General features: G+C 38.4%; 1 protein-coding gene across 7 annotated transcripts in view; it reads left to right on the top strand.

Annotated features, from left to right (window-relative positions):
• The window catches only part of SLC4A7 (solute carrier family 4 member 7), a 148,410-nt gene that overhangs the window by 43,540 nt on the left and 81,146 nt on the right, over positions 1 to 23,724 (top strand). For 6 of the 7 annotated variants that reach the window (XM_037846169.1, XM_037846162.1, XM_037846119.1 and 3 more), the window contains one exon: positions 14,401 to 14,482. In XM_037846169.1, the coding sequence (XP_037702097.1) occupies positions 14,401 to 14,482 (82 nt within the window). Of the gene's footprint in view, positions 1 to 8,850; positions 8,890 to 14,400; positions 14,483 to 23,724 lie in introns of those variants that run through there. The other variant, XM_037846136.1, reaches the window with a different exon arrangement.

Genomic DNA, 23,724 nt, shown 5'->3' with positions numbered 1-23,724 from the left:
TAGTGCATCTTATTAAGGGATTCGTGTTATCAATAGTGCCTAATTCTGAGAATGTTAATCTGGTCACTTGGTTAAGGTGATAGCTAGCGCTGCAACTTTTCCCCTGTAAAGTTACTATCTTTCCCTTTGTTATTAGCATCTTAGTGAGATACTTTGAGACCAGTAGGTCGTGTTTCTCATCAAACTTTTGCCCACTAATTTTAGCATCCTTGGTTTTTTTTTTTTTTTTTTTTTTTTTAATTTTATTTAAGAGATATGGTTTTACTTTTTTTATGGTATCACAAGGAGTAGCCTTGAATAATTTATTTATTTGAGATTAACAATGGATATGTTTGCTTGTGTTTCTTAAAGCATGTTGGATTTACTAATTCTTGCACTTTTCCTGAAGTTCTGTTCCCCACCCTTAAATTAGTCTAGTACCACTTTAATCTGAATTTGTTTGTTTTTAAGAGAAGGCTGTTTCAGATTCCGTTGCTGAACCTCTTCCATTTGGTGTTATGAGTTTATTTGTTGTTTTTCCATTTTATATTTATGTCTGGCTCTGAAAGTGGTGCTGTATTTCAAATGTGATATATTTTGTTTATTTCGGTGTGTCAGAAATGGACTTATTAGTAAACATTGGTAAGCAGCCAAGTTACAAAAATTACCTGCAAGTGAGACTCAGTATAGGGAGTGGCCTTTCTATCTGCTTACTACTGTCACTGCTTGCATTTTCTTTTTAGAGACAATTGTCTTATAAACCACATGTGAACACAATTGAGATTGTCTTAATTCCAGAGAGTATTCTTCCTCCTTCTTCATAATTGTCATTTATGCCTCATTTTATAGTATATTCTATTTTTGACATTCTTTGTATTTCAGTCATAACTACATTCCTTTTTAGGGCTGAATAATACTCCATTGTATGTATCTGCCCCCCCCCCTCCCCTTTTGGTCATCTGTTGTCCCCATTTTTAAGATAAAAATTTTATTGTGGTAACACATATAACAAAACTTCCCAAATTAACCATTTTTAGTGTACAACTCATTGGCATTAGTTACATTTACGATATGCTACCATCACTGCCATCCATCACCAAGAATTTTTCATCACTCTGAATAGAAATCCCATACCCATTAGACAATAACTCCCCATTTTCTCCTCCCTGTGGTTCCTAGTAACCTCTTATTTACTTTCTCTCTCTGAATTTGTTTATACTAGATATTTCATGTAAGCAGAATCGTATTATATTTGTCCTTTTGTGCCTGGCTTATTTCACTCAACATAACAATTTCAAGGTTCTGCATGCTGTAGCATGTATCCGTACTTCATTGCTTTTTATGGCTAAATAATATTCCATTGTATTTATTACATTTAATCTGCTGGTGGACATTTGAGTTTCTTCCACCCTTTGATTATTGTGAATAATGCTGCTATGAACATTGGTGTACAAATATCCATCTGAGTCCCTGCTTTCAGTTCTTTTGGGTATATACCTTGAAGTAAGATTGCTGGGTTATATGGTAGTTCTATATTTAACTTTTTGAGGAACTGCTAACCTGCTTTCTGTGGCAGCTGCACCATTTTACATTGTCACCAACAAAGTATTAAGGTTCTTATTTCTCTGTGTTCGTCATCACTTGTTATTTTCTGTTGTTTTAATTCATGGCCATTTTAGTGAGTATAAAAGGTGGTATCTCATGGTTTTGATTTACATTTCATTGATGGCTAATGATGTTGAGCATCTTTTAATGTGATTTATTTCACCATTTCTATATGTTCTTTGGGAAAATGTTAATTTTAAAAAATTTTGGGTTGTCTTTTTGTTGTTGAGTTGTAGGAGTTCTTATATATACTAGATGTTAAACCTTTATGTGTTTAGCAATTGTTTTCTTTTTGTTGATTGTTTTTTCACTTTCTTGGTAATGCCCTTTGGTGTACAAATTTTGATAAGTTCAGTTTATCTATATTTGCTTTTATTGCTTGTGCTCGTAGTGCAAGGACTTAAGAATTGGTTGCCCTAATACAAGGTCCTATGGATATTTCCCTGTGTTTTCTTCTATGAGTTTTCTTTTTTTTTATAAATTTTTAATTCAGTTTTATTGAGATATTTTCACAAACCATACAGTCATCCACAGTGTATGATCAACTGTTCACAGTACCATCATATAATTGTGCATTCATCATCACAATCAAATTTTTTTTCATTTTTTTAATCATTTTATTGAGATATATTCACATACCACGCAGTGATACAAAACAAATCGCACTTTCGATTGTTCACAATACCATTACATAGTTGTACATTCATCACCTAAATCAATCCCTGACACCTTCCTTAGCACACACACAAAAATAACAAGAATAATAATTAGAGTGAAAAAGAGCAATTGAAGTAAAAAAGAACACTGGGTACCTTTGTCTGTTTGTTTCCTTCCCCTATTTTTCTACTCATCCATCCATAAACTAGACAAAGTGGAGTGTGGTCCTTATGGCTTTCCCAATCCCATTGTCACCCCTCATAAGCTACATTTTTATACAACTGTCTTCGAGATTCATGGGTTCTGGGTTGTAGTTTGATAGTTTCAGGTATCCACCACCAGCTACCCCAATTCTTTAGAACCTAAAAAGGGTTGTCTAAAGTGTGCATAAGAGTGCCCACCAGAGTGACCCCTCGGCTCCTTTTGGAATCTCTCTGCCACTGAAGCTTATTTCATTTCCTTTCACATCCCCCTTTGGGTCAAGAAGATGTTCGCCTTCCCACGATGCCAGGTCTCCATTCCTCCCCGGGAGTCATATTCCACGTTGCCAGGGAGATTCACTCCCCTGGGTGTCTGATCCCACGTAGGGGGGAGGGCAGTGATTTCACCTTTCAAGTTGGCTTAGCCAGAGAGAGAGGGCCACATCTGAGCAACAAAGAGGCATTCGGGAGGAGGCTCTTAGGCAAAACCATAGGGAGGCCTAGCCTCTCCTTTGCAGCAACTGTCTTCCCAAGGGTAAAACCTATGGTAGAGGGCTCAACCCATCAAACCACCAGTCCCCTATGTCTGTGGTCATGTTAGCAACCATCGAGGTGGGGTAGGCGAATACCCCTGCATTCTCCACAGGCTCCTCAAGGGGGCACTACATCTTTTTTTCCTTGTTTTTCTTTTTTTTTTTTTAACTTTCCCTTCTTTTTTAAATCAACTGTATGAAAAAAAAGTTAAAAAGAAAACAAACATACAATAAAAGAACATTTCAAAGAGACCATAACAAGGGAGTAAGAAAAAGACAACTAACCTAAGATAACTGCTTAACTTCCAACCTGTTCCTACTTTACCCCAAGAAACTTACCTAATATAGCAACATTTCTGTGAACTTGTTCCTACTATATCCATCAGAAATTAACAGACCATTGTCATTCCTGGGCATCCCCAGAACATTAAATAGCTTATCTGTTCTTCTTGGATTATTGTTCCCCCTTCCTTAATTGCTCTCTATTGCTAGTTCCCCTACATTCTACATTATAGACCATTTGTTTTACATTTTTCAAAGTTCACATTAGTGGTAGCATGTAATATTTCCCTTTTTGTGCCCGGCTTATTTCGCTTAGCATTATGTCTTCAAGGTTCATCCATGTTGTCATATGTTTCACGAGATCGTTCCTTCTTACTGCCGCGTAGTATTCCATCGTGTGTATATACCACATTTTATTTATCCACTCATCTGTTGAAGGACATTTGGGTTGTTTCCGTCTCTTGGCAATTGTGAATACTGCTGCTATGAACATTGGCGTGCAGATATCTGTTCGTGTCACTGCTTTCCGATCTTCCGGGTATATACCGAGAAGTGCAATCGCTGGATCGAATGGTAACTCTATATCTAGTTTTCTAAGGAACTGCCAGACTGACTTCCAGAGTGGCTGAACCATTATACAGTCCCACCAACAGTGAATAAGAGTTCCAATTTCTCCACATCCCCTCCAGCATTTGTAGTTTCCTGTTTGTTTAATGGCAGCCATTCTAATCGGTGTTAGATGGTATCTCATTGTGGTCTTAATTTGCATCTCTCTAATAGCTAGTGAAGCTGAACATTTTTTCATGTGTTTCTTGGCCATTTGTATTTGCTCTTCAGAGAACTGTCTTTTCATATCTTTTGCCCATTTTATAATTGGGCTGTCTGTGCTATTGTCGTTGAGTTGTAGGATTTCTTTATATATGCAAGATATATATCTTTTGTCAGATACATGGTTTCCAAAAATTTTTTCCCATTGAGTTGGCTGCCTCTTTACCTTTTTGAGAAATTCCTTTGAGGTGCAGAAACTTCTAAGCTTGAGGAGTTCCCATTTATCTATTTTCTCTTTTGTTGCTTGTGCTTTGGGTGTAAAGTCTAGGAAGTGGCCGCCTAATACAAGGTCTTGAAGATGTTTTCCTATATTATCTTCTAGGAGTTTTATGGTACTTTCTTTTATATTGAGATCTTTGGTCCATTTTGAGTTAATTTTTGTGTAGGGGGTGAGGTAGGGGTCCTCTTTCATTCTTTTGGATATGGATATCCAACTCTCCCAGCTCCATTTGTTGAAAAGACCATTATGACTCAGTTCAGTGACTTTGGGGGCCTTATCAAATATCAGTCGGCCATAGATCTGAGGGTCTATCTCTGAATTCTCAATTCGATTCCATTGATCTATATGTCTATCTTTGTGCCAGTACCATGCTGTTTTGGCAACTGTGGCTTTATAATAAGCTTCAAAGTCAGGGAGTGTAAGTCCTCCCACTTCGTTTTTCTTTTTTAGAGTGTCTTTAGCAATTTGAGGCATCTTCCCTTTCCAAATAAATTTGATAACTAGCTTTTCCAAGTCTGCAAAGTAGGTTGTTGGAATTTTGATTGGGATTGCATTGAATCTGTAGATGAGTTTGGGTAGAATTGACATCTTAATGACATTTAGCCTTCCTATCCATGAACATGGAATATTTTTCCATCTTTTAAGGTCCCCTTCTATTTCTTTTAGTAGAGTTATATAGTTTTCTTTGTATAGGTCTTTTACATCTTTGGTTAAGTTTATTCCTAGGTACTTGATTTTTTTAGTTGCTATTGAAAATGGTATCTTTTTCTTGAGTGTCTCTTCAGTTTGTTCATTTCTAGCATATAGAAACATTACTGACTTATGTGCATTAATCTTATCCCGCTACTTTGCTAAGTTTGTTTATTAGCTCTAGTAGCTGTATCGTCGATTTCTCAGGGTTTTCTAGATATAAGATCATATCATCTGCAAACAATGACATTTTTACTTCTTCTTTTCCAATTTGGATTCCTTTTATTTCTTTGTCTTGCCGGATTGCCCTGGCTAGCACTTCCAGCACAATGTTGAATAACAGTGGTGACAGCGGGCATCCTTGTCTTGTTCCTGATCTTAGAGGGAAGGCTTTCAGTCTCTCACCATTGAGTACTATGCTGGCTGTGGGTTTTTCATATATGCTCTTTATCATGTTGAGGAAGTTTCCTTCAATTCCTACCTTTTGAAGTGTTTTTATCAAAAATGGATGTTGGATTTTGTCAAATGCTTTTTCAGCATCTATTGAGATGATCATTTGATTTTTCCCTTTCGAATTTTTAATGTGTTGTAATACATTGATTGATTTTCTTATGTTGAACCATCCTTGCATGCCTGGAATGAACCCCACTTGGTCATGGTGTATGATTTTTTTAATGTGTCTTTGGATTCAATTTGCAAGTATTTTGTTGAGGATTTTTGCATCTATATTCATTAGGGAGATTGGCCGGTAGTTTTCCTTTTTTGTAGCATCTTTGCCTGGTTTTGGTATTAGATTGATGTTAGCTTCATAAAATGAGTTAGGTAGTGTTCCATTTTCTTCAATGTTTAGAAAGAGTTTGAGTAAGATTGGTGTCAGTTCTTTCTGGAAAGTTTGGTAGAATTCCCCTGTGAAGCCATCTGGCCCTGGGCATTTATTTGTGGGAAGATTTTTGATGACTGATTGGATCTCTTTGCTTGTGATGGGTTGGTTGAGGTCTTCTATTTCTTTTCTGGTCAGTCTAGATTGTTCATATGTTTCCAGGAAATTGTCCATTTCCTCTACATTATCCAGTTTGTTGCCATACAGTTGTTCATAGTATCCTCTTATAATTTTTTTAATTTCTTCAGGATCTGCAGTTATGTCACCTTTTTCAGTCATTATTTTGTTTATATGGGTCTTCTCTCTTTTTGATTTTGTCAGTCTAACTAGGGGCTTGTCAATCTTGTTGATCTTCTCAAAGAACCAACTTTTGGTGATATTTATCCTCTCTATTGTTTTTTTGTTCTCTATGTCATTTACTTCGGCTTTAATCCTTGTTATTTCTTTTCTTCTACTTGGTTTAGGATTGGTTTGCTGTTCATTTTCTAGCTTCTTCAGTTGATCCATTAGTTCTTTGATTTTGGCTCTTTCTTCCTTTTTAATATATGCGTTTAGTGCTATAAATTTCCCCCTTAGCACTGCTTTTGCTGCATCCCATAGGTTTTGGTATGTTGTGTTCTCATTTTCATTCATCTCTATATATTTAGCAATTTCTCTTACTATTTCTTCTTTAACCCACTGATTGTTTAGGAGTGTGTTGTTTAACCTCCAGGTATTTGTGAATTTTCTAAGTCTCTGATGGTTATTGACTTCTAATTGTATTCCATTGTGGTCAGAGAATGTGCTTTGAATAATTTCAATCTTTTTAAATTTATTGAGGCTTGTTTTATGTCCCAGCATATGATCTATTCTGGAGAAAGTTCCATGAGCACTAGAAAAGTATGTGTATCCTGCTGATTTGGGATGTAATGTCCTGTATATTTCTGTTAAATCTAATTCATTTATCAGATTGTTTAAGTTTTCAATTTCCTTACTGGTCTTCTGTCTGGTTGATCTATCTATAGGAGAGAGTGATGTGTTGAAGTCTCCCACAATTATTGTGGAAACATCAATTGCTTCCTTTAGTTTTGCCAGTGTTTCTCTCATGTATTTTGTGGCACCTTGGTTGGGTGCATAGACATTTACGATTGTTATTTCTTCTTGTTGAATTGCCCCTTTTATTAGTATGTAGTGGCCTTCTTTGTCTCTCAAAACATCCCTGCATTTAAAGTCTATTTTATCTGAGATTAATATTGCTACACCTGCTTTCTTTTGGCTGTAGCTTGCATGAAATATTTTTTCCATCCTTTCACTTTCAGTTTCTTTGTGTCCCTGTGTCTAAGATGAGTCTCTTGTATGCAACATATTGATGGTTCATTTTTTTTGATCCATTCTGCGAATCTATATCTTTTAATTGGGGAGTTTAATCCATTTACATTCAACGTTATAACCGTGAAGGCATTTCTTGAGTCAGCCATCTTATCTTTTGTTTTATGTTTGGCATATTTCCCCCTCTGTCTATTAATATCCTTTATTGTACCCATACCGAATCTCTTTAGTACTGAACCTTTCTCCAAGTCTCTCTGTCCTTTCTTTGTTTCTCTGTCTATAGGGCTCCCTTGAGTATCTCCAGTAGGGCAGGTCTCTTGTTAGCAAATTCTCTCAGCATTTGTTTGTCTGTGAAAAATTTAAGCTCTCCCTCAAATTTGAAGGAGAGCTTTGCTGGATAAAGTATTCTTGGCTGGAAATTTTTCTCATTCAGAATTTTAAATATATCGTGCCACTGCCTTCTCGCCTCCATGGTGGCTGCTGAGTAGTCACTACTTAGTCATATGCTGTTTCCTTTGTATGTGGTGAATTGCTTTTCTCTTGCTGCTTTCAGAACTCGCTCCTTCTCTTCTGTGTTTGACAGTGTGATCAGAATATGTCTCAGAGTGGGTTTATTTGGATTTATTCTATTTGGAGTTCGCTGAGCATTTATGATTTGTGTATTTATGTTGTTTAGAAGATTTGGGAAGTTTTCCCCAACAATTTCTTTGAATACTCTTCCTAGACCTTTACCCTTTTCTTCCCCTTCTGGAACACCAATGAGTCTTATATTCGGACGTTTCAAATCATGTATCATATCCCTGAGGTCCGTTTTGATTTTTTCAATTTTTTTCCCCATTCTTTCTTTTATGCTTTCATTTTCCATTCTGTCATCTTCCAGGTCACTGATTCGTTGTTCAACTTCCTCTAGTCTTGTACTATGAGTGTCCAGAATCTTTTTAATTTGGCCAACAGTTTCTTTAATTTCCATAAGATCATCCATTTTTTTATTTAGTCTTGCAATGTCTTCTTTATGCTCTTCTAGGGTCTTCCTGATCTCCTTTGTATCCCGTACTATGGTCTCATTGTTCATCTTTAGTTCTTTGAGTAGCTGCTCTAGGTGCTGTGTCTCTTCTGATCTTTTGATTTGGGTGCTTGGGCTTGGGTTATCCATATCGTCTGGTTTTTTCATATGCTTTATAATTTTCTGTTGTTTTTGGCCTCTTGGCATTTGCTGAACTTGATAGGGTTCTTTTAGGACTTGTAGACCAATTGAAGTCCTTATCTCTAATTTATCAGATCTACAGCTTCATGGAGTACACTTTCTCTAACTAACCAGCAGGTGGCGTCCACGAGCCACCTGTTCTCCACAAGCCAGTTCTCCCCTGCTTAGCCTTTTTGGTGAGTGGGGGAGTGAGTCTTGTGGGGTCCGGTTGGTGTACCAAGCTTGCGTGTGTAGTTGGTGTTGCCTGCCCTGTATATGGGGCGTGTTTCTGGGCAGTCAGGGAGGGGGGGTGGTTCTAACAATCAAATCTCCCTGGTGATCCTAGAGTTTTAAAGCTGCTGCAATAGTCTAATCCTTCAGTTCAGTCCTGCCACAGTTTGTCTCTGCCACTGACCCACAAGTCCTTGGTATTGGCGTATGGCTCCTGAGACTTTCAAGTGGGACCCTCTTCCAGGCTGTGCACCCCGGGTCCTGTGTTGAGGAATGACTGTGCTATGTCACAGGTGAGTGCCGTCCCCCCAGGGCGGTTCTGGGCTGCTGGGCTGTGTAGGGAGGCTCCCAGTCTGCTGAAATGATGGCTGAATGAGGCTTTGTTAATTCACACTGCTCCACCTTCCCAACTCTGGGACAATCAGCTGAGGTTGCAGGGAAGGCTAATGTCCACACCCAGTTTTGTCTTGTGTGCCTGTTATTTGAAGCGCTTCCGTCACACTGAGTTGTCTGGGGCAGGTCTGGGCTATGGGGCTGGTGACGGGCAGGAGTGTTTCCTGTCCACCAGGATGATGGCTGTGAGCAGACACCCCCCTTTTCTTGGGAAGTTGTGGTGTTTAGTGAATTTTCTCAGCCACTGGATTATTGCCTTTTGTCTCAGAGCTCTCTTAGTTCTGCTCTTGACTTGACCTGCCGAAATTGCCAATCTTTGAAGCTTTCTGTATTGGGCTTCTTAGAGTAATTGTTTTAGAAAAAGAAAGAAGGATTAAAAAAAAGGGCCCTCCTCAGAGATCTAATGGGTTATTGAAATGCTAAGAGACAAAGCAATTAGGGCCATTAAGGAAAGGTCCACAGGGCAGAGAGATCAGCTTTTCTTCAGGATTTGCATATGAGCCTCAGGGCCTGAGCTCTGCCCTTCCCCTTTCTGTGTTCACCAGAACTCTAAAAATCCTCCGCTTTTATTTTGGAGTTTTTCGTGTTGTTTTTTTCTATGCCTGTCTCCTCTCTGCTGGGCTGGCTGCTCTCAGATTCTCTGGTGTGTGGTCTCAGTCTATCTATGGTTGGAGTTTGGATCAGTAGAATGAGTTTCTGATAAGGGCTGCCACTGCAGTTCTCCCTTCTCCTTCCCGGAGCTGACAGCCCCTCCTCCCAGGGGACTGAGCCTGGCAGAGAGGTGTGCGGGTCTCCTGGCAACAAAAACTTACAGATTTCGCTGATCTCAGTAGTTCCATGTTTTCATGAGTGTTGTATGAAGTATGCCCAAGGTCAGATTGCTCTGTGGTGTCCAGTCCACGCAGTTCCTGGCTTTCTACCTACTTTCCTGGAGGAGTAACTAAAACATACAGCTCACCAGTCCGCCATCTTGCCCCGCCTCCTTCTATGAGTTTTGATAGTATTAGTTCCTGTATTTAGGTTGTTGACCATTTTTGAATTTTTTTTTGTATATGGTGTGAGGTAAAGTTTCACTTTCATTCTTTTGCATATGTATATCCAGTTTTCCCATCACAACTTGTTGAAGAGATTATTCTTTCTGCATTGAGTGGACTTGTCACCCTTGTCAAAAAGGAGTTGACCATAGATGTATGGGTTTATTTCTAAACTCTCAATTTTATTCCATTGGTCTATATGTTTGTCCTTGTGCCAGTAACACAGTATTTGATTACTATAGCTTTGTAATAAGTTTTGAAATCAGAAAGTGTAAATCTTCCAATTTCATTTTTGTTTTTGATTTTTTTGTTGCTAAATATTTTTACGCTTTATATCCTGTTTTTATAATGAGAGTGAAAATTTTTTTTAGGTGGGGGTAACTTATTTACTAAGTTGTTTCAGTGTTGTAATATGAAAAGACATATGCTGAGGCAGCTTGCATTAAATGATGTTAATATAATTAAAGAGTGCCTTTTAACCTGTTTGTAATCAGAAACTGAAAATGTGTCATGTGCTCACCTCAGATAAATTATGACACATAAAGCTTCGTACCAAGACAAAGGTTATTTTGTGCATAGAGTACTGAATATATTAGTCTACAAACCACAAATTTTAAAATGAAGTGTTCCTTGAAGTTTTTCGTATATTATAATGAATACATACCATCTCAACTAAACATAAGCTAAAGTCTCTATAACATTCTCATAAAGCACGACCGTGAGTGCATTACGAGTTGTTGAATCAAGAGTGCTTGCCTTTCAAAGTTAGAGTTAAGAGTTGGAAGGATATTCTAGGAAGTCCTTTAGTCCAACCTACTACCCCTTTTATTATAGATGAGGAAAAAGTTCATGCAAGTGCAGTGACTTGCTTAAGGACATTCACAAGTTAGAGGCAATTAAACTGTAATACAGACTGAGACTACTTGTCTTCCCTTTTCTCTTTTATAACTTAAACATATTTTTTTCTAGGTCATATTTTAAATGACCACCATGATCATTTTAAAAGCCCCTGAACTTAACAGTAATTTGTACTCATTTATTTAGTCATACCCAAGTCTTATAAAAATGCTTGCAGTAATTTGAACACCCATTACTCCTATACTTCAAGCTCAAAGTACCAAACCTTGTTGAGTAAGATAAAATGGGGAAAAGGATCTAGTGAAGATCATTAAGTCCCAAAGCAAATTGTCAAGTATTTAGAAGATAGCTGCTTGGCAATCATTTTGGGCATGTTCTAGAATACAGTGCCTGTTTTATTGAACAAGTACCTCACTCTGAATATGCTACAGCTCACTCCTGTGTGGCAAAATAACAACTGGTAAAGGCAGTAGATGACAGACCCACATTCTAGATAGAATTCCATTTATACAATCCATGATCCATGGAAACGTGCTGTCAGGAAGTATACTGCCCTCCTCACATCCACCTCCAAATGTCACATTACTAGGAAATGCTATGATAAGTTTGAGAGATTCAGCTTAATTTACATAGTCAATCTGAATACTTTAGGCTGGAAAGATAACTTTTTCCCCAAGAGTTGGCTTGACTTTTGCTTTCAAATCTTGACTGCATCTTGCCTACAAAAGTACCAATTAAAGCATGAGGACCTTGTAAGAGTACAAATTCTATTATATTTTTTCTTTCTTGGGATTTTTTTTTTTTAACCTTCCTGCCATGGTGAAGGTTTGTAGTACCTTGCTTCCACCTGAGCAAGAAAAGTGTCCATTTCCTTTTGCTTATACTTTTGTCTGCTCTGAATGATTGCTTTCAGAGCATTTCATTGACCCCCTCTTCAAGCCCAGCTCCTTCTCTTTTCTGGCCCTTTAGCTTCTTCTTGACCTCTCCTTTTCCTTGCATTTGTCCTTTGCTTCAGTTCTTTGAGAAGACATTATAAAGGATAGAACATCTCCAGGGTGTAAATAGCTTGCTGAATGACATTCCTTATTCTGGATTCCTCTGTGTACTGCATACAAGCATGACTCCATGATCTGATCCATGTCATGCCCTTGAAATACCAATAGATCTGTTTAATATCAGCTGGTTCTTCAGAACATTTTATGTCTTTCAAAATCGTGAGTGTCTGCTAGAGATAATTTTTTCAAAGAGTATTCTCCAGTACATCTCCCGGTCCTGTCTTGGATGAGCACAACAGAGTCTGTCTTTGTCCACAGTACCTTTGCTCATTGTACACTGCTCTCTATTCTTTGTCACTCAAGATGGAATAGACTTTATTGAGCATATAGAAATGGGAGGTGGTGTCCTCCTTGTCACTCTTGCCTACCTGGTCTAGGTGCACCTGTAGGGATACTGCATGATAGCTCTGTCAGATAAAGTCTGAAGCCTTGCTCTGCACATCCAGCACTTACCTGCGTACCCAGCTCTTACTTTCCTGGTAGAGGTCAGTGGGGCCATATTTCCTTGCACATCTCCTCAGCAGCCCCACGCTGAACATGAGCCCAGGACTAATTTGAAGACTTTTTCAGGGCAGGGGATTTGTTCATCTTTCTCTATCTGTGGCACAATAATAAGGGCTCATAATAAAGTTCATAAGATTCATAATTAATAATTAATAATTATTTTAATGTTCCTCTGAAAGTTGAGTTAGAAAGTCAGAAAGGAAGTTAAAGCTAAAATTTTCTTCTTTTAAGAATAGTCCATGCAATATTTTACAGTAACTATTTTTAGAGTCTGTTGAACTGAAGAAAGGATCAAAATTTTGAAGATGGATTTTCACAACTAAAAGCTAGAATGTCCCTAGAGGTTAAATTTTGGTATGTCTTTCCCTTTGTAGGGGATAAAAAGTTTCTTAAAAATTTAACTGACTCTTGGTTAATTTAAGAGTAAAAGTAATAATACATATTATGTCTATAGACTAAATTTTCTATGGTTATTTTCTGTGTGTCATTTACGATGTTTAGTGGCAGATTTATCTTTACACTGATGAGCTTTTTGCCAGACCTCAACACTGAGCTTTGTGGAAAGAGCCATGAATTGTTTACAGTACTTCAGTGTTTATCTTATTTAAGCATTATGTCAAAAACTCATTTTTGGCTATTTATATGTTTAGCCATAATCCAGTGTAGCTGAGTTAAGTGTTTCCTTTTAATTAGAACTTAGAGCAACAAATGAGAAAGAAAGCATTGTGTGTAGGGTGGGGTTCCCCTCACCTAAAATCTTTAATCTCTGATCTGTAGGGTCTTTCTGTTGAGAATGAAGTGAATATAAGTACCAATTACTTAGTAAGCCTCTGGTATGTTTGAGTTGTTTTGGTTTTTAATTGGTAATTTTTTGGCTTTTTGTATTTCCCAGCTTAAGAAATATAATTGGGCTGTTTAATTTTATTATGTTCACTGAATTGAATTTACACATCTGTTCGGTTTGCTAGAGCTACCATTATGCAAAATAACAGAAAAATAAAATGGCTTTTATGAAGGGGGTTTATTTGGTTACAAAAAGATGTCCAAACTAAGGCATCCACAAGAGGATACCTTCACTGAAGGATGGCTGATGGCATCTGGAACACCCCTGTCAGCTGGGAAGGCATGTGGCTGGCATTTGCTGGTCCTTTGGGTTGGGTTTCAAAATGGCTTTCTCCAGAATGTCTCTAGGCTTCTGTCTTTTCTCCTCTCTCTCAACTCCTGTGCAACCTTGCTTCTTTCTCCCAGAGCATTTCTCTCTAAGCATCTGGGGGTCCTCTCTTAGCTTCTTCAGGGCATACTCTGGGCTTCATATCTTAGTTAGCATCTCCAGTGTCCTTCTGTCTGCATCTCCAAGCATCTCAAAGTGTTAGTGTCTGTGTTGGCTCTTAGCTTCTCTTAAGTACTCCAGTGAACTAATAAAGACCTATCTGGAATGGGCAGGGTCATATCTCCATGGAAATAATTTAATCAAAGACCTCACACACAGTTGAGTGAGTCACATCTCCGTGGGAAAAAATGAAAGGTTCCACCCAGCAAGATTGGGTTAAAAAATTATGGCTCTTCTGGGGTCCATAACAGTTTCAAACTGGCACAATATCCAAAGAAAAACTTCCTTATTTCCATAAAGAAAGCAAAAGATTGTCTTCTAGGCAAATGCATTTTCTGTTTGAGCTTAGTCCTCCTGCAACACTTGAGTCATAGTTTTATGGTTCCTTTTTTCCTAAGATAATTTTGGTAAGAAGTGAGGTGACAAAATGAGGAATATGAGACTGTAAATCATCTCTTGTGAATTAAACAAAAAAGTACCTTATGCATGCTTTTAAAAATAGTAGCAATGCAGTTAGCTATAAGGCAGTCTATTATTTTGTTTATTTTTTGGAGCTATCCCAGATGGTGCATATAGTAGGTCTTCAGTAAATACTGATTTTATTAATGAATGAGAATAATTTATTTTCAGGGCCCTGAAGAAGAAGCTGTTGTGGATCTTGGCAAAACCAGCTCAACTGTGAATACCAAGTTTGAAAAAGAAGAACTAGAAAGTAAGTTTGTTTAAAGTAACTTCTTATGTTTAAGCAGGATAAATTGCCAGGGAATGTTTATTAGTGTCCTGAAGACTGTTATAGGGAAGTCTTCCTCAAGTAGGTTATGTGTTGAGTGGTGAAGGAAAGGTAAAATTTAGCCAGATGAAGAAGGTAGAAAAAGGAATTCTAGTCAGAGGAAATACGTACAGAATCATTGAATTCTGAGTTAGCATAGTAGGTTCAGAAACTGCAAATAGGTATGTGTTGCTAGAACATAAAGGACAAAGTCAGGGGGAGCTTATATGAAGCTAGAGAAGACAACTGGACAGATCATGGAGAGTCTTCCTAGTACTTCAGAGATTGAAATCTATTTGGTAAGCAATGGGAAACACTTTTAAATCTTTAAACGGAGATGTCATGGTCTTAGTAGTATTTTAGATAGTTGTGTCATGAGACAAGATTAGAGTTCTGGAGATCAGATAATAGTAGCTCTTCTAGCAATCCAGATGAAGTATAGATTAGAGAGTTATTAACATAGGCCAGAGTGTGGATGAAGTTGCTCAAGGAGACTATATAGGTTTTCAATTTGGGGGGTTTAAGGCTCACTAGAGGGAGTGTATGTTAAGTAGCTAATTCAGTAGGTCCAGGTTGTGGCTTAGGGGTGGAACTTTTTAACTAGTACCATAGATGCAAGGACCACCCTTGGAGAAGTATTGAGTTTGTAGAGCAAACAGAGCAGCAGATTTGAATATGAAGCTTTAGAGAACATTAATATTTAAAAGATAAATGGAAAGAAATCCCTACAAGGGAGAATGAAAAAAAAATATAAAGAGAATTGGACGAGTGTCAGGGAAGCCAAGAGTGGAGAGGATTACAAAAGGAAAGAGTAGTTAGCATTGTTTTGCAGAGAACTTCATGCTAGATAAGAACTAAAATTAGGCCACTGGAAATGGCAATGTGGATGGAGGTTAATTTATGACTATAGCAAAGGAGAATTTCATTGAAGTGGTAGTGGTTCAAGCCAGTCTGCATGGGTGTAGGACCGATTGGGAAACTTATCTTGGAGTGTATACTCACCTTCTTTGAGTCTTTTGAACAAGGTCATTGTGAAAGGATTCCTGTATGATGTATTTGGTAGGTGCTTCTATTATATTGGTTATTATATGTTATTGTATCTCTTCTTTGGCAGAAGATCCTAGAGTGCGGTGCCTTATTCTTATTCGTTCAGCTTTGATTTTTCAGTGCCTTGGTACTTAGAAACACATTAATATTTGATGGATTAAACTCCCTAGTTAGTAGGTGAATCTGGCAGACTGGATGAAGACACATTATCCAGTTTTACAAGAGACTCCCTTAGATCCAAAGACATAAATATTTTGAAAGTGAAAGGATGGAAAAAAATATTCCATGCAAATAGTAACTAAAAGAGAGTTGGGGAGGCTATACAAATATCAGACAATATAGACTTTAAGTCAAAAACTGTTACAAGAGAAAAAGAAAGACGTTATATATTGATAAAAGGGTCAATTCAACAAGAATGTGCAACAATTATAAACACATATATATTGAGCAATAGGACTCCAAAATATATGAAACAAAATTGACAGAATTGAAGAGAGAAATAGATAGTTCTGCAGTAATAGTTGGAGACTTCAGTATATCGCTTTAACTATTCTATAGAACATCTAGGCAGAAGGTCAGTAAGGAGATAGAAGACTTGAATGATACTTTAAACCAACTAGATCTAACATAGTTACATAGAATATTTCACCTAGCACCCACAGAATACACATTCTTCTCTATTGCACAGGGATTGTTTTCCAGGATAGACCATATGTTAGGGCGCAAGCCAAATTCAATAAATTAAAAAATTTTAATTAAATTTTAATTTAATTAAATTTAATAAAAATTTATTCAACAGTAGAGTATCTTCTCCAGTCACAATAGAGTGAAAGCAGAAATCAGTAATTGAAGAAAAACTGAAAAATTTACGAATAAATGGAAATTGACACACTTAAACAACCGGTGGGTTAAAGAAAAAATCAGAATGGAAATGAGAAAGTACTTAGAAATGATTGAAAACAAAAACACAACATACCAATACTTAGAGGATGCATCAAAGTTCAGGGCTTAGAGGGAAATTTATAGCTATGAATGCCTGTATTAAAAAAGAAGAAAGAACTCAAAATAAGGAACTAGGAAAAGAAGAGGAAACTAAAGCCAAAGTTAACAGAAGGAAGGAAATAATTAAGATGAGAGGGAAGATAAATGATGTAGGAAATAGAAAAACAATTGAGAATCAACAGAACTAAAATTGACAAACCTTTCACTAAACTGACTAAAAGAAAAAAGATGGAAATAACTAAAATCAGAAATGGAAATCTTGATATCACTACTGAGCTTACAGAAGTAAAAATGGTTAAAAAAGAATACCATGAAACATTGTACACCAACAAATTAGGTAATTTAGAATGAAAGGGACACATTCTCAGCATACCAATAACACATAAAGAGATTGAATCAATAACAAAAACTTTCTAGCAAAGAAAAGTCTAGGACCAGAGGTCTTCAATGGTGAGTTCTACCAAACATTTTAAGAAGAATGTTCACCACTTCTTTTCAAATTCTTCCAAAAAATTCAAGAGAAGGGAACACTTCTTAATTCATTCTGCCAGATCAAGACTGTACAAGAAAAGAAAATTAAAACCAACTTTCCTTATAAGGAGCCTTGCAAAAATCCTTAACAAAATAGTGGCAAGCTGAATCTGACACGTTAGAAGGATTATACACCATGACCAAATGGAGTTTATTCCAGGTGTGTGACTGTGGTTCAACATATGAAAATCAGTGTAATACACCGTATCAGTAGAATGAAAGAAATAAAAGGATATAAATCTCATTGATGCACGCAAGGCATTTGATAGAATCCAATATCTTTTCATGATTAAAACACTTGAAGTAAGTAGAAATAGAAAGAGATTTCCTCAAAAATTATAAAGGACATATGTGCAATACCCACAGCTAACATCATACACAATCGTTGTTCTAGTTTGCTAATGCTGCTGTTAAGCAAAATACCAGAAATGGATTGGCTTTCATAAAGGGGATTTATTAAGTTACAGATTTACAGTTCTATACCCGTAAAAGTGTCCAAACTAAGGCATCAACAAGAGGATACCTTCACTGAAGAACGGCTGATGGCTTCTGGAACACCTCTACCAGCTGGGAAGGCACGTGGCTGGCACCTGCTGATTCTTTGCTCCCGGCTTGTGTTTCAAAATGACTTTCTCCAAAATGTCTCACTTAACTGCCCCGTCCACAAGTCCAAGCATCTCCAAGCATCAGCTCCCAAGCGTCTCTCCAAAAGACTCTCTCAGCTGCTCTTGGGGCATTTTGTCCTCTCTTAGCTTCTTTGGAACAAACTCTGGGCCAGCATCCCAAAAGTGTAAGCAAGCGTCTGGGTCTTCTGGCTTAGCATGTCTTGGGGCGTTTTTCATCTCTCTGCTCTCTGTGTGAGCTCCCTTTAAAGGACTCCAGTAAACTAATCAAGATCTACCGTGAATGGGCGTGGTCAAATCTCCATGGAAACATTCAGTCAAGAGCTCATGCCCTAATCAAAAAGATTAATAGCTCTGCCCCCACAAGATTGCATTAAGGGACATGGCTTGTTGGCAGACATAATGTATCCAAACTGGCACAATGGTGAAAGACTGAAAGCTTCTCTCTAAGATCTGAAATGGGCAAAGTTGCTCGCTTTCACCACTGATATTCAGCATTGCAGTAGAACTTCTAGAGCAATTAGACAAGAGAAAGAAATAAAATGTATTCAGGTTGGAAATCAAGGGCTAAAATTATCTCTGTTTGCAGACAACATGACCCTACATATAGAAAATTCAAAAGAAACCACAAGAAAGCTTCTGGAGCCAATGAATAAATTCAGCAAAGTTGCAGGGTAAAAGGTTGTTCCTGTTTGCTAATGCTGCCATTATGCAAAGTGCCAGAAATGGATTGGCTTTTATAAAGGGGATTTATTAGGTTACAAATTTACAGTTCTAAGGTAATAAAAATGTCCAAACTAAGGCATCAATAAGAGGATACCTTCACTGAAGAATGGCCACTGACATCCGGAACTCATCTGTCAGCTGGGAAGGCATGTGGCTGGCATCTGCTGGTCCTTTGCTCCCTGGTTTTGTTTCAGAATGGCTTTCTCCAAAATGTCTCTGGGCTTTTGTCTTGGCTCCTCTCTCTCAGCTCTTGTGCATCCTTGCTTCTCTCTCCCAGGGCATTCATCTCTAAGCATCTGGGAGTCCTCTTCTCTTTGTTTCTCCAGGGAAAACTCTGGTCTTCATCTCTTAGCCTAGCATCTCCAAAATGTCTTTCTGTCTTTCTGACTGCATCTCCAAGTGTCTCCAAGCGTCAGCCTCTGTGTTGGCTCTTGAGCATTCTTAAGTACTCCAGTGAACTAATCAAGATATACCCTGAATGGGCAGGGCCCACACCTCCATAGAAATAATTTTGTCAGAGTCCCCATCCACAGTTGATTGAGTCCCGTCTGCATGGAAACATTCAATCAAAAGTTCCACCCAACAAGATTGGATTAAAAGATCGTAACTTTTGTGGGGGGCATAATATATCCAACTGGCAGACGTCAACACAGAAGATCAATTGTGTTTCTGTACGTTAGCAATAGATATCTTGATGTGGAAAGTAAAAAATCAATTCTGTTTATGATAGCATCTGAAAGAATAAAATAGGTGGGAATATATTTAACCAAGGAGGATAAAGAATGAAAATTACAAAACACTGCTCAAAGAAATTTAAAAAGACCTAAATAAATAGCAGGGTACTACTAGACCTATGTTGTTAAGATGTCAATACTACCTAAAGCAATCTATAGATTCAATGTAGTACCTATCAAAAATCCAGCAGCCTTGTCTGCGAAAATGGAAATGCCAATACTCAAATTTATATGGAATTACAATGGGCCCTGAATAGCAAAAATAGTTTTGGAACAGAAGAACAAAGCTGGAAGACTCATACTCTCTGATTTCAAAACTTACTGGTAGGTTTGCACAGGTTAGTGTGAAATAATGATACATCCCGAAGTATTTGGGCAGAGAATAAAAATGTATATGCAGGGCTCCCCTGAGGAGGTGGGGGAAATGCCGAAGTGTTGGACTTCCTCATTTGGGTTGTTGCTGATGTTCTCATCAACATTGAGGACTGACAGTTTGGTATGCTGAGCCCTCTATCTTGAGGCTTGCCTCTTGAGGCTCACTGCTGCAAAGGAGAGGCTAAACTTGCTTATAATTGTGTTTAAGAGTATCCCCTGAGTGCCTCTTTGTTGCTCAGATGTGGCCCTCTCTCTCTAGCTAGGCCAACTTGGCAGATGAACTCCCGCCCCCACCCCCACCCCCACGTGGGTCCTGACTCCTAGGGGTGTAAATGTCCCTGACAATGCAGGATATGACTCCCGGGGATGAACCTGGACCTGGCATCGTGGGATTGAGAACATCTTCTTGACCAAAAAGGGGGAAGGAGAATGAAACAAAATAAAGTTTCAGTGGCTGAGAGATTTCAAATGGAGTCGAGAGGTCATTCTGGTGGGCATTCTTATGCACTATATAGATATCCCTTTTTAGGTTTAGTGAATTGAAATAGCTAAAAGTAACTATCTGAAACTATCAAGTGGCCTTGACTCTTGAAGACAGTTGTATAACTGTGTAGCTTACAAGGGTCGACAGTGTGATTGTGAAAACCTTGTGGCTCATACTCCCTTTACCCAGTGTATGGATGGATGAGTAGAAAAATGGGGACAGGGACTAAATGAAGATTGGGGTGGGAAGGGGGAGATTGATTTGGGTGTTCTTTTTTACTTTTGTTTTTTATTATTTTAATTTTAATTCTTTCTGGTGTAAAGAAAATGTTCAAAAATGGATTGGGGTGATGAAGGCATGACTATATGATGGCACGGTGAACAGTTGATTTTTACACCATGGATGATTGTATGGTATGTGAATATATCTCAATAAAACCAAATTTTAAAAAAACTTATTACAAAGCTACAGTACTCAAAACAGCATGATATTGGCATAAGCACAGACAAATAGACCAGTGGAATAGAATTAAAAGTCCAGAAAAACTTTCACACATCTACAGCCAATTGATTTTGTACAAGGGTGCCAGTGCATGCAATAGGGAAACAATATTCTTTTCTACAGATGATGCTGGGAAAATTGGATATACACATGCAAAAGGATGAAGTTGGAGCCTCTACCTCACTCCATATACAAAATTAACAGGAATCAAAGACCTAAATACTGTATAGGAGACTCTTAGATGTCAGACACATATCTTCATGACCTTATATATGGGAATGGATTCTTAGATTTGAGAACCAAAAGCATGAGCAACAAAAGAAACGATAGATAATTTTGACTCCTTCAAAATTAAAAACTTCAGTCCATCAAAGAATATTATCAAGAAACTGAAAAAGCCCACAGAATAGGAAAAAATAGCTGTAAATCATATATCTAAGGGCTTAATATACAGAATATATAGAGAAATCTTACAATTCAGCATCCAAAAGACAACCCAATTTAAAAATGGGAAAGGATTGAAAAGATATTTTTTCTAAGCTGATATAGAAATAATGAAATAAGCCCATGAAAAGATGCTCAACATCTTAAGGCATTAGGAAAATGCAGAGCACAACCATGATGAGATACCAGTTTGCACCCACAGGGTGGCTATTATTTAACAAGAATGTGGAGAAATTGGAAATCTCATTTATTGTTGTGGGAATATAAAATGGTGTAGTTATTTTGGAAAAAGCCATATGGTTGTTCCTTTTCAAATTCAATAGAGAGAGAGAAACTAAGATGGCAGCTAGGTGAGACAGGGTGAAAAAGCACCTCCATGAAAAACACTAGCTAAAAACCAGAAAGAGACCCAGAATACCAGTTACAGCAATGCACCAGCTGGACGAGATCTCCTAGTTCCAGAGGGGCTGTATACTTGGTGAAACCGGGAGTCTGCATTCTGAAACGAGTGAGTAAGCTGGCTGGAAGACCCGCAGCTGTGTGGCGGTCTGGGGAAGCCAGGGTTCAGCGTTTGGAGACCGGCTGGCTCTTTTGGAAAAAAAAGGGGAAAAACCCAGGAGCAGCTGCAGCCGCAGTAGTGGGAACCACACAGTAAAACACAGCAAGAGGGGGCTGGGCCAGCGTCTTGGTGTCTGGCCTGGAAGATAGCCCGCTGCAGATACCCTTGGGGCTGGGGGAACGGAGGGGAGAGCCGGAAGCAGAAAGAAACCCCGCGGCTAGCAGCTGGCTCCCTGGAGGGCTGGATAAACTCCTGCCCAGGGCTGTGCCCACAGCCCAGAGCTCCGCCAATTGTCCCGGAGCTGGGAAGGAGGAACTGTGCGAGGAGGAGGGGGTTGAGACACCCCGTTCGGCCATTTTTGCTTTAGGCTGAGAGCGTGCCGCTGCACGGCCTGGCGGCCTGGGGCTTCCCTTGAGGGATGGTGTGTATTGGTGATGTAGCATGGCATTCCCTTGGCTGAGCTCCTGGAGGATCGCGGCTGGGAGGGGGGACCCACTCGGAGAACCCAGGGACGCTACACCAAGTCCGGTGGTTTGTGGGACAGCGAGAGAAAGGGTCTGGGGCTGAACTGAAATGAAGGCTTAGACTCTTGGGGCAGCCTTGAATCTCCAGGAACTTGGGGGATTTGAATATTAAAAATGTCCTTCCTCCCTGGCCATCCGTACACACGCCCCACATTCAGGGTGGATGGCTCCAGCAACACACCCAAACTGAGTTCTCCAACTGAACCCCACAAGAATCCTTTCCCCACACACCGTGGGAGCAAGGTTGAGAACTGACTTGAGGGGTATAGGTGACTCACAGACGCCATCTGCTGGTTAGTTAGAGAAAGTGTACGTCACCAAACTGTGTTTCTGAAAAATTAGATCGATATCCTTTTTTTTTTTTTTTTTTTTTACAACTTGAAAGAACCCTATCAAGCAAAACAAATGCCAAGAGGCCAAAAACAACAGAAAATCTTAATGCATATTATAAAACCAGATGATATGGAGAATCCAACTCCAAACACACAAATCAAGATATCAGAAGAAACACAGTACTTGCACAATTAATCAAAGAACTACAATCAAGGAACGAAAACGGCAAAGGATTCAAAGGACATCAAGAAGACCATGGCCCAGGATATAAGTGACATAAAGAAGACCCTAGAAGAGCATGAAGAAGACATTGCAAGAGTAAATAAAAAAATAGAAGACCTTATGGAAATAAAAGAAACTGTTGGCCAAATTAAAAAGACTCTGGATATTCACAATACAAGACTAGAGGAAGCTGAACAACATCTCAGTGTCCTAGAAGTCCACAGAACAGAAAATGAAAGAACAAAAGAAAGAATGGAGAAAAAAATCGAAAAAATCGAAATGGATCTCAGGAATACCATAGATAAAATGAAACGTCCAAACTTAAGGCTCATTGGTGTCCCAGAAGGGGAAGAGAAGGGTAAAGATCTAGAAAGAGTATTCAAAGAAATTGTTGGGGAAAACTTCCCCAACCTTCTACACAATATAAATACACAAAGCATAAATGCCCAGTGAACTCCAAATAGAATAAATCCAAATAAACCCACTCTGAGACATATTCTGGTCAGACTCTTGAATACTGAAGAGAAGGAGCAAGTTCTGAAAGCAGCAAGAGAAAAGCAATTCACCACATACAAAGGAAACAACATAAGACTAAATAGTGACTACTCAGTGGCCACTATGGAGGTGAGGAGGCAGTGGCATGACATATTTAAAATTCGGAGTGAGAACAATTTCCAACCAAGAATACTTTATCCAGCAAAGCTTTCCTTCAAATTCAAGGGAGAGCTTAAATTTTTCAGAGACAAAAAAATGCTGAGAGACTTTGCCAATAAAAGACCTGCCCTACTTCAGATTCTAAAGGGAGCCCTACCAACAGAGAAACAAAGAAAGGAGAGATATAGAGAATTTTAACAGACATATATAGTACCTTACATCCCAAATCACCAGGACACTCATTTTTCTCTAGTGATCACAGATCTTTCTGCAGAAGGGACCACAATCTGGGACATAAAAGAAGCCCCAAGAAATTAAAAAAAAAAAAAATTGAATATACTGAAAGCACATTCTCCAACCACAATGGAATACAAATAGAAGTCAATAATTTTTGAACTGTAACTCCACTATTTAGGTCCTACATGA

This window comes from Choloepus didactylus, chromosome 1, assembly GCF_015220235.1.
Source record: "Choloepus didactylus isolate mChoDid1 chromosome 1, mChoDid1.pri, whole genome shotgun sequence".
In the NCBI taxonomy this organism is placed as follows: domain Eukaryota; kingdom Metazoa; phylum Chordata; class Mammalia; order Pilosa; family Megalonychidae; genus Choloepus; species Choloepus didactylus.
This window is presented reverse-complemented; position numbering and strand designations above follow the sequence as displayed.